This window comes from Lepidochelys kempii, chromosome 2 (assembly GCF_965140265.1).
Source record: "Lepidochelys kempii isolate rLepKem1 chromosome 2, rLepKem1.hap2, whole genome shotgun sequence".
In the NCBI taxonomy this organism is placed as follows: Eukaryota; Metazoa; Chordata; order Testudines; family Cheloniidae; genus Lepidochelys; species Lepidochelys kempii.
This window is the reverse complement of record NC_133257.1, coordinates 201,141,129-201,153,184: the sequence shown is the minus strand read 5'-3', so window position 1 is coordinate 201,153,184 and position 12,056 is coordinate 201,141,129. Positions and strand designations below refer to the sequence as shown.

Sequence of the window (12,056 nt, the reverse complement as noted above, 5' to 3'; positions counted from 1 at the left end):
TGTATATTTGTTTCTCACCCTTTGTGCTTTCGATTTTGGGCCCAGGTTTGTCTCCTGCAGTTACTGTATGATTTTATATATATATTATGTATACACACACTACTTAAGGTGAATGGTATTTTGAGGTCCCCCTTTCCAGTCTGTAGGGGAATCTGTCGGCTGCTCCTGCGGATTGGGATGTTGACAAGCCAGGCAGCTTACATGCCTTCAAGGGGTTGTCTAAATTAACTTTTAATAGCTAAGGCCATAAGTCATTGTATATGCTTGTGGAAAGGATTCATCTTTTTGAACACTTGTTGATTATCCCAATATGATAAGGAGAAGACAGCTTCTGGACACGGACTCCAGCCAACCAGCCTGTCAAACTGCATGCAAGCCTCCAATTACGAAGAGGATGGGTGATCTCCAATGGCGAATTATTCACAAAGCTATCAGCATGAATGTTTGTGTGTGCATTGTTTGACTCCAGAGAGGTCCATGTTTTGTCATGTTTATGTTTCATCAAACAAAAATTTCCTCAACATTTTGGTTTTGAAAAATTAGCATTTTCCAGTTCATTTCCAACATAAAATTCACAGCCGGTTCTACTTATGTGACTTCAAGTTTTCATATAAAGAACTGATTAAAAACATTTATAAAAACCAAAAAGTGGAGTGGTACTCTATTTACAAACCAGAAAACTTCAAAAATATGAAGTGACTTAGCAAAGTGGGGACGTAACATTATGTTAAAGGAATATGCAGCATACTAAGCTAGCCAACGAGCCTACACCACCAGGCAGGGTAGCCCCCAGAAAGCTTTGCAAAGGCCATATATCTTAGAGCAAATCACAAACACTGAAAATTCTTCTGTTCCAGTGTATTCTTACTGGTCTACATGAGCTTTATGAAAAGGAAACTGGTCAATGAATCACCATCAAAACTGAACAAAATAAAGCTACCACCTTCAACAAATAACTTGTCACCAGCCTGGACCTCTTTGGTGTTCACCAACAACCCCTCATTCTGTAGCAATGGAGACATATTATGGACAAAACATCTAGCTAACCCTTTCTATTAAGCCCCTGTGAGAAGTCTGCTGATATTGGAACATGATTGGAACATGTAATATCACCTTGCGGTAATATCAATTTGAACGGAAGTTCCTATCTTTCTTGAGCAACCAGCCATTCAGAACCATGAAATCTGGCTGTAGTGTTTATTCACAAACTAGTTTGACTTGGCAAAGACTTTTGTATACATACTTTCTTTTACCCTTGTGAGGAATGAGTTATTCTAGGTTAAACTGCTTCTTGTGAAGTAGGTACCCAAGTTATGAAAAAAACCATGTAAATAACTAAAGTATATAATGCATGTTTTGCAAGTTTCACTTCAGCTATGTCTCTGCCATTCCTCCTTCTGGATGCCTCACAGATCCCTTTTCACAACCCTACTTCCTAGCGCACAGCCTGCATACTCTCTCTATTTCTCCTACTCTGGTGGAGAAAGGAAGGAAGAGGGTCAGACACCTGACACGGCAGACATCTATAAACTGTTCTGTCCACAGCACCCCAACAGTGTTGGAGGATAAAGGGCAGCAACAGCACTTTTATGTTTCCTGCAGTCTGTAATAGCTCCAGAGGTGCAGGGAGAAAGCTCCGGTGAAAGGGGAGTTGGAGACTAAGGAGTAGAGAAATGAAAGGGTTCAAGAGAGGGAGAGGAACAGCAGAACCTGCCTGGGAACAGCTGTTCCCTAGCTGGGTTTTAAAGAATAAAGGTCTGGAACACTTCAGCAATTCCAACAACTTCTTCATGGAAACCTTGTCCTTGTCTATTGCCAGGAGAAAAATCACTCAGTGCTCTTTCTATCCCCTAACACAGACCTAAAACCTGGATGACCGGGATACAGGAAGTCTGAAGATTCTAGAAATCGGCAGTGTTGGTCTGCAACAGCTTTCTCAAAAAGCTTTCCCCAAAACAGGAGATTCAATGCAGGCCAAGAGTTGGCCATATCATTAGTGTGCTGTATTGGGTTTATCAAGGAGGGACTGCACAATGACTTCCTTACTGCCTAAAACAGAGGTACATCCCCAAATTACTAATTTAGAGGGACTCAGAATGTCCCCTGCAGAGTTCTTATTTCCCAGAAATAAATGAATCTCTACTCCCTGTGCAACTCCCACCTCCTCAGAGTAGTACTGTACAACTCCACCACCACCACAGAAGAACGTCCCCAGACATGGATCTCTGACCTCTCTGGCATGGTGAGAACTAATCTCCTTGCTTGCAAAACATTGCTCCACAAAATGCAAACATCAAATCTCCTCCATAGATCTCACATCTTCAAAGAAAAAAGAAAAGAAAGAGAACCACCCCTTTCATCATCTCACCACCATTAAACTCTTCTTTTCAAGCTTTCTTATTTCAGCAGTCTTAATCCTCTGAACCAATCAAGCAAATTTTACCCTTAATCAATATCCCCACTCACTATCCCATCCACCTTTAAGTAATCCACTTCATAATCCATAATCAATAGATTAATATTTTAAGCACCACTCAGATCTTCACTATCCTTTTGTCTCCTTTTATCCTTTTTGTTTTCCTAATGGAGTTAAGAATGTCAAGAATGGCTGCTTTTGCCTGCAGACGAATAAAATGAAATATTTATGTCAAATAGATTCCCCAACTTTACATGCTTAAAAAGAACAGAATGTTCGGTGACCCAGGAGTGTTTAATGAGCTAGATAATGGGTTCTTTTTAAAGGTTATCCCCATTCTAGTGGTCTTGTTGTAGATGGGACTGAGTCCCTGCTCAGTAGGTTATGGCCAAATCCTTAAATCCTTATTCAGTGTTGACCCTATCCTTACATCGTATGTGTCATAAATATAAAGGGAAGGGTAAACCCCTTTGAAATCCCTCCTGGCCAGGGGAAAGCTCCTTTCACCTGTAAAGGGTTAAGAAGCTAAAGGTAACCTCGCTGGCACCTGACCAAAATGACCAATGAGGAGATAAGATACTTTCAAAAGCTGGGAGGAGGGAGAGAAACAAAGGGTCTGTGTTAGTCTGTAGTCGTCTTGGCCAGGGACAGAACAGGAATGGAGTCTTAGAACTTTTAGTAAGTAATCTAGCTAGGTATGTGTTAGATTATGATTTCTTTAAATGGCTGAGAAAAGAATTGTGCTGAATAGAATAACTATTTCTGTCTGTGTATCTTTTTTGTAACTTAAGGTTTTGCCTAGAGGGGTTCTCTATGTTTTTGAATCTAATTACCCTGTAAGATATCTACCATCCTGATTTTACAGGGGGGATTTCTTTATTTCTATTTACTTCTATTTTTTATTAAAAGTCTTCTTGTAAAACACTGAATGCTTTTTCATTGTTCTCAGATCCAAGGGTTTGGGTCTGTGGTCACCTATGCAAATTGGTGAGGCTTTTTATCCAACATTTCCCAGGAAAAGCGGGGGGTGCAAGTGTTGGGAGGATTGTTCATTGTTCTTAAGATCCAAGGGTCTGGGTCTGTAGTCACCTAGGCAAATTGGTGAGGCTTTTTACCAAACCTTGTCCAGGAAGTGGGGTGCAAGGTTTTGGGAAGTATTTTGGGGGGAAGGACGCTTCCAAACAGCTCTTCCCCAGTAACCAGTATTAGTTTGGTGGTGGTAGCAGCCAGTCCAAGGATAACGGGTGTAATATTTTGTACCTTGGGGAAGTTTTGACCTAAGCTGGTAAAGATAAGCTTAGGAGGTTTTTCATGCAGGTCCCCACATCTGTACCCTAGAGTTCAGAGTGGGGGAGGAACCTTGACAGTATGCATCCGATGAAGTGGGCTGTAGCCCATGAAAGCTTATGCTCTAATAAATGTGTTAGTCTCTAAGGTGCCACAAGTACTCTTGTTCTTTTTGCGAATACAGACTAACACAGCTGCTACTCTGAAACCTATCCTTACATTGACATCAATGATATGTTGATGATGATTTTAGGATTTGGCCTATAGTAGGCAGCATTAAAGATACCATCATCTTAGGAATCACACTTGGTCTGAAAGTGTCTTACCTACTATAATTACAAGTAACACCAAAGATCACGAACAGAAAGAGGTTAGAGAGAAAAAGAGCTTCTCTATTTTTTCAGGTTGCTTTTTTTGCTAATTTGACAGGACTTTGAATATAGTCTGTTTCACATTCCCCCCTGCAGCGTTGGTCGGTTGTCTCTGTTATATCTGTGTGCCTTAGGGGAGAGTTGCAGACTGCAGTCCCAGAGCACCTTGTGGCATGGCATGGCACTACAGACATTTTAGTTCCCTTCTGGCTCTCCCACTAACTTTTTCCACAGCCCAGAATAGGACAAATAACATCCCCCTTTCCTTAGGGACTAATTTATCAAGGTGTTTTGTTTGTTTTTTAATATGGTATCTTTTGAGCCTTCAGGCCCAAACCTTCCTTTTGAGGATCTCCAATTCACTTTGCTCCAGGACTTCAGGTCCCCAGTCCCCTCACTACCACCAGTTCCTTCTGAGCTGTGGAGTTCTGCCAGTCCCACTGAAGCTCCTGGCCTCCCTGGAGAGTCTTTCACATAGGTGTCCTTCTGCTCTGGTCCCTGGACTCTCACACTTTTCCCCCTTTGGGTTCAGGAAACTCACTACCCTCCTTCCTGGGGCTGTACTGTGATTCAAGCAGACTTCCCCAGACCAGCAGTTCAGGTCCCCATTCCAAGGACCTGCTTTCCTGATTCTACGCTCCACTGCACACTCTGACTGTCACACACACCCTCCTCTCCAGTCACCTCACAGCTTGGTTTTAGCCTGTCATTCAGGAAGTAGCCACTTGATTAACCCCAGGCCCCCATTCCCAATTTATCTGCTGATCCCTTGAACATCTGTTTTCTTAAAGTGACCATGCCATGGAACAGGGGTTGGCCAAGCCCCACTGGCCTTTAATGGGAACAAAATCACCCTGGTAGAAGAAGAAGAAAAAACTTAAAAAAAAAAAAAAAAGAAAAAGAAAAACGTGAACAATGTCAGACAGTGGGATCCACTGGCAGGTATGTTATCAGAAACTACTTTAAACTTAGTTTTTCAAATTAAGTATAGTTCAAATGTGTCCCTCTGGAACATAGTCATTTAAAGGGATAAAATGAAGTGGCAATATTTTATGGACTGCTATGTAAAATGAGAAGGTGTTTATCTGAAGAAAAAACAAAAACAATCTATGCCCACATTGTCAAAATAATGACTAGTTTCTGAGATGGTAGGAGCTTCTACTGCCAATTTTTTGGCCCACAAACAAACACTCTAATATGAGCACAAACTTCATCTGTATATAAGAATCAGATAATTTAGTTTGAAAATGTAGCCCTAAAGGCTTGTTCATATTTGAATAAACTCTTATTGTAGAGCACTATTTAGTATTCCTCACTCACTTGAAAATCCTGAAAATGCCCACTGAACTCAATGGGAGTTTGAGTGACTAAAGAATGCTGAACAGGGCCCTTCGAGACTGTTAAAAATACTGTGTACAAGAAATTATTGCAGGTTATGTTTTCTGCAAGGCACTGTTTGTTTTTCTATTATTATGAGGAGAAATCAACAAACAAAGCAAACCTTTCAAAGGAAAGAAGCCTTCAGCAAATGCATGTAGTGATAGAGGTACATCATGATCATTGGTTTACCAACAGTATTCTTGATGTACTGTTTTGTATACGGACTTTTAAAATGCAAAGCATGCCAAAAACATTTGAAAGGAATAGGAAAATCAACTACTTGATGAATTCCTTTTAAACATAAATGTACACATAGCCTTCCATGGCTTTAAAAACTATAATCTTATCTCATTTTAGTAAATCTTGCTTATTTTCCCCCTCCACATTTTAGTTTAGAGAGTAAATAATAATCCTGGTTCCACTGAAGTGGGAGGAGCTTACCACTGACTGAAATGGGGCCAGGATTTCACTCCAGGTTTTTCCAGGTGAGTAGCCTGGTTTTTCAAATTCTTGCTGAGTTACTGTAGCTGGCAGAAATAGACCACATTAGAAGAACAACTTTGGAAAGTGGCATGTTGTCTAGAAAGCCAATAAAGTGTCATATCTTTAAAAAGAAGTAATTCTATCCACTTGAGACAAACCACTTTTCTAAGAAATGAATGATATTATTTCTATTTTACTGGAGGGGGAAATCTGAGGTGAGCATGACACTTCCATTTGTTTCCTTTTCTATATAACTATGCATGAGTAACGGTCTCTTTTAGGCTCTGATCTACATTACAGTTTCCAGTGAGTCAACCTTCTGTCCTATAAAATGATACAAATAGAATTCAGGGAAATCATCTACAAGCCACTATAGTTGTTTAAGAACTTAATTACAGAGTGATTATTTGTAAAAATGTGGATGCATGCAAATTCAAAGACACCATAAGAAAGAATATAATTTGTTTCTTGATTTATATCATTTGCTGGCAGTTCTTCAACATACAATGCATATATGGGCAACTGGGACATCAGGTATGCAGACTTGCTGACAGCAGTATGGTCTGTGGTAACATGATTTCTTTAATAAGAGATAGTGGTAAGTCAAATCTATCAAAGGTTATTTCTACTTTAATATTTCAAAATGTCAAAGACACAACCAAAAACACACTGGGAAAAATAATAAAACTTTGCTCTAAAAATTTCTGTTTATTGGTATATATTTTACTAAGAAATTGCTTTATAAATCTTGAACTTCTGGTCTACAATTCAGGTCACACTTGTTTTGCTCACTCTCTTAAAAGCATCATTCCCGCAAAAATGTTTCCTTGGAGTTCTCAGTATTTTTCTAGGTAATTATTTTTGTCTCTATTTCCTGGTAGAGTGGTTAACCTATGTTCTGGGCATATCTGTGGAATGCAAAACACAACAAACATGCATAGCACACCAAGAGAAAAAAATATCAAAGAAAAGATTCAATTTGCTGCTGCTGAGCAGTATGATTAATAAATTCAGTGATGTAGCATGCAATCTTCTTCTAGTGACTATTACCATTTATCATTAGATTCATTCTTCTGAATGTATATATGTACTGAATGAGTGTCCTGTATTAATTTATCAAATGTAGATTTTAACATGTATCATTCACCTTCTGAAAGCATTATTCCATAAAACTAATTTATGTTCACGGGTTATCAATAACGTTCCTGGGAAATTTTGTGTGTCCTGAAATTTTGGGAAAGTGATGATATTGGTGATAATACAGTACAAATACAAAGAGAATGCCATCGTATGTACACACAATATAAATTTTATGTATTAACTATACTAACGTATAAAACTCAGTGCTGAAGTACCTCTATTTCTCAGCCAAATTTAACCTTTGAAGTAATTAGGATCCAAATAGCTATTGTACTGTACACAATAAGAATTTGTATACTACAGTTGTATTTTTTACTAACAAATCTGCCCAATCTTCCTTCTCAGATTCAGGAAGACAGTCAGGAAAAGAAAAAGTAAACACATCTAACAGTAATTTAAGCATGGCAGGTTAATGCAACGTGGTGGTCATAGTAAGCCCCTGGAAGACTGGTGTATTTTGTTGCATATAGAAAGACAAAAGAAATTATTAAATAGTGTTACATTCCATGACAGAGACTATGATTGTGTTGAAAATTCAATCAGGTTTCCTTGTCAGTCTAATAATGAGAATTTTAACATGCTCCTGCCAAAAATCAGTGAAGCATAGTATTGCATTCAACAAACAGACTACAGCTAATTCTAATTCTCTGGCTCAGAACAACAGAAAATATCTTAACTGTTACACTTTGCTTTATTTTTGTCTGCATCCTATACTGAATAAGTTAAGAAAAATAACATTAAAATGGATTAATGAGAAACTATATATTTTTTCAAATTCCTGTGCTTTTCTTTTTATAGTCTAGCACATTAACTTACCCAACAGCATTGCACTCACTGCTAATGAAAAGAAAGCAGGCAGTACAAATCTTCTTAAGTCTCCCGTGGCAAGAAAACTATTACAGAAATGAATAGAAGAAAGTCTCTTGAGCCTTTCCCTTGCCTGCTTGTTTTACAAAAGGCAGTTAGGATCACACTGAGAAGTGTCAAAGCTGAATAAACCACTAGCAATTGGGTGTATACCCTTTGGGCAGTTAGTCCTTCATAGATGATGATTCGACTTTGTCCAAAAACCAATATGTGAGAAACAGTGCAGAATCTACGAGAGACTGTAGCCACGCTTAAAACTGTAGACAAAGAAACAGTTTGCTTCTAAAGGTTTGCAAGGGAGGGCTTGTCACAGAACATTAATTCAGGCAGCCTGAAATTACATCAAACCAATGCATCTAAATACTGTTAATCTGTAGCTTCTCTCAATGCATTTTAAGAGCAGTTCAGCTGCAGTGTGATGGAGCCTCTAGGTTTATAGTGTAGCTTAAGAACATGGGAGCTCTCTGCTCTCCCATTTCACATTAAAATGCATGCTTAGCTCTTAGAAAAGCATGTTGCAAAATATATTTTTCTCATGCTAGGTTAGGAGCTGCAGCTAAGCATCTAACATTGGACTTTAAATAGTATGATTTAAAATTACTCTCTATATACTGTACATGTACTTTTATCTAAAGGAAATGATTTTTAAAATGCTAAAATGTGGACAATTCTCTTTTAAAGATACCATATACAGTATGTTGGAGCCTGCCAATGAAATAGCTAAAGAACAACATTTATTATAATGGGTATTGTTAGGAAATCAAATAGAATGATTTTAAACTTGAATTTTCATTTAAACTTTTCTTATATAAATTTGAGTCTCTTTAAATTATATTACCTGACTGGAAAACCAAAATTTGGAATGAATAGTTTTCTTTACCATTTTACTCTACATACACACTGAGCTTTTATATTCTTACGTGATTTGAAGTTTAACCTAACACAAACTTTAAAACAGATTTATTTGAAATATTGGCTATGTTTCCTTTAATAAAAACAGGAATCCCTGTACAACACATGGAAATCTGGGCTTTGAGTAATGATAAATATGGTAAGTACTAACATCTATGAAAATGAAAGAAAATTCCACTTGATGGTAATGAGCTCCCCATCCCCCAGTCTTTCCTTTTGGCCTTTCTCCAGCTTCTGAGAGCATCCATTAGAGATGATAAATTTCCAGCTTTCAAGTTTCAAATTGTTCTGAGGCTGCAGAATATAGAGGCAGCATGCATAGATTTAGCATGTTGGTTAATATGAGTTGGGTCTGAGCCAAACAGGATGGGAACAATGATGGTCCAAGTCATTTTTTTCATTTTACCATGGAACATATTGAAAGATTACCCACTGTGACCCTAGAGACTGACTGGGCTATGGGCTAGTGTGTTAAGATAGCATGGGCTTCTTCATGGCTCAGTACTAATGCTCCCTTGCCCTGCTGAGCAGGGCTCTAAGCCATTCCTGTAACACTGGCACCCCTTTGTGTCAGTTTGAATGCAATTGTCTGTAGGGTTTTGCATTCACAATTTCCGTTTCTCTACTTCTTTTATAATTCTTCCCTGTACGTTATCTTAACTTGTGGTTTAGGAGGGTGTTATGCACTTTTACAAAAGTAGCATGTGCAGGATACCAGGTCATAGAAAGAGAAACATTCATCTTCCTCCTCAATTGTCTTTGTATTATATTGAGTGCACATTTACAGATGAAAGGCCTGATCCAAAAAATAGAGAAGTTAATGGGAGTCTTTCCATTGATTTCAGTGGATTTGGGGTTAGGAGCTAAAACTGACTGTTGATGCCTGGTTAACTGGCAGTGTACTTCACAGTGAAAAATATCAAGTAAATTATCCTTGCCAGACGGGCCCTCACTGGCTGCATCCAAATATTTAGTTTAATTTTCTTTGGGTTTCTACCACAACAAAAGGGGGTTTTAAGCACCACTGATAAAAGTTAAATAGACAGAAATGAAATTAAACCCCATCAGGTGACAGAACTGAACCTACTGCTAAACATAAAATTCCCATACTAGTTTTTGGGTTACTAGCTTTGCTGAAGAGTCTCTTTTCACTTGTTTGTTTCTGTCTTTTCTGGCCATGGATATAATTGCTATGATCAACGCAAAATACTTTTGAGATGCAGGTCGTCATGAAGGTTTTATTCCAGTAGCAACATATGCCACAGTACTTGAAACATCTGGGATAATGCAGTTGATTAGCACTCTGAGTTACACTGGCTTTTTTCTACATAGTATTAGGCCACCATTACACACACATTTATTATGACACATTTATTCATTTTTAACTGAATTTCCCATTAGATCAATTTACTCAGACACATGTAGAGTTAAACAGCCAAGAGTCACCAAATTGTTAGTCAAGGTGGGCCAGATACTTATCTGGTATAAATGGGTATTGCGCCATTGAATCTGTGAGGTTTCTGTTCCTTGAGTCATTTATCCTAAAACAGAGCCCTCTACACCAAGCAGTTCTCCTTAAAAGTAAGTTAACTTTACAAGCCTTCTGCTTTTTAAAAAACAAACAAAAATTCTTAGCATGTCATTGTGGAAGAACAGCTTTGGAATACAATGTGCTATGGAGCCATTAGTACAGTTGTACAAAAGACCCTTTTGTGTACATAGAATAATCAGAATTTTAGTTTTTAATATTCATAGTACAGAAATAAAGGAAAATATGAAAAAAGAGATCAAAGCTGTTTCAACTCTAGGTTTCTATAAATATGCAGGTGAAGAATTTGAATATTAGGGAGTTATGGATTTAGATTTAATACAACAAAGTTACGGTGGGACAATACCATGATATAAATGGAAAATTTTGTCAAGCTCTATCTAAACTTGTTTCCAGTTCAAAATGGTGTCCTCCCCTTCCCCTCAAAAACAAACATTTTCCTCCTAAATGTTCCATTTTTAATGAAAAATCAACCCTCCACCCAAATTGTAGGTTTTGAAAATCTAAAATTTCACTATATATCAAAGCCCAAACTGTTTTTCCATTTATAGTCCAAGTTTGTTTCTTTTTTTTTTTCTTTTTTTTTTCAAAACTGATGAAAAAAATGTAGCTACCATTTTCCGATCAGTTCTAAACATAGATGACAGCAATTTTCAAAATGAAAAACAAACATTCCTAGGATATTCTATACAAGTAAGTAACTGACAATGGCATCTGCAATTCTAAATCCCCTATGTCTATACACTCTTGCATGGTTGCATGAGCAACAAGTGAAAGTTTGGTGGCTGCATCTTTCTACTAGGTCTCTATATATCAGCATTAACCTGTCAAACTACATGAGTTTTCCCCATGAACCCTGGAATCCACATGCCCCACAAACTCTCTTTTTCAAGAGATTCCTAATAATCATAGCTTGCCTTCCAATCAGTCTAGATAACTAGGTCCTTCTGTTCTATGGCAACCTAAAATTATCCTGAGCTTGAGCAGCTGTATAGGCACAAAAGGGCACAATTTCCTGGGTTCTATCAATACAACACCAGTGAATGAAAACATCTGTACCAGATGTGTCCTTAAACCACTTTTACATCCCTCCTTGGATGTCAACGGGAAAAGCTGCCCGAGCCCGAATGCCAGGGCAAATTGTTGCAGGATTAGTCTAAGTAAGGAAATGGGGAACCAATAGGAAACGGTTTATTCTAAGCAAGAATCCATCCTACACAAAAATTATTTCCAAACCTGTAGATGAGTATTTTGTGAATTTAATTAATGGCAAAGCGAAAAACTGTACCACAGTTTGAATAGTAATAGAGGTGAACCAGGTAGCGATGTCTATAGTTGAGGTTACTTGTCACTTTCCATTATAAGTCCATGCTTTCTCTTTCTGATCATTTTGTGAAAGATTTAGACTGAAATTCTCCATGCTTGCTCTCTGCCTCAGGATGGCTTAAGTATCAGCAACCATGCTCCAGGCATTTCTGAGCACAGGGATTTTTAAATTATTAAAGCATTACCATAAGATTTTTTTCTAAGTTATCCAGTTCCCTGCAATCTGATTGATTGAAGGTGTCTGATTTTCACCATCAAGTTATTTTTAAAATAACCACATAGTATACCAGTCCCTGTACTCTGATTGCCTGAAAGTCATTATTAA

At 37.9% G+C, this 12,056-nt stretch overlaps 1 protein-coding gene across 4 annotated transcripts in view; it reads right to left on the bottom strand.

Annotated features, from left to right (window-relative positions):
• The window catches only part of ZNF385D (zinc finger protein 385D), a 623,117-nt gene that overhangs the window by 385,604 nt on the left and 225,457 nt on the right, over nt 1-12,056 (bottom strand). Inside the window, exon 1 of one of the 4 annotated variants that reach the window (XM_073333499.1) lies at nt 7,894-7,984. The exons of the other annotated variants lie outside the window; for them this stretch is intronic. Coding sequence (XP_073189600.1) covers nt 7,894-7,903 — 10 coding nt within the window. The 5' untranslated portion in view covers nt 7,904-7,984. Of the gene's footprint in view, nt 1-7,893; nt 7,985-12,056 lie in introns of those variants that run through there. 4 annotated transcript variants of the gene reach the window in all.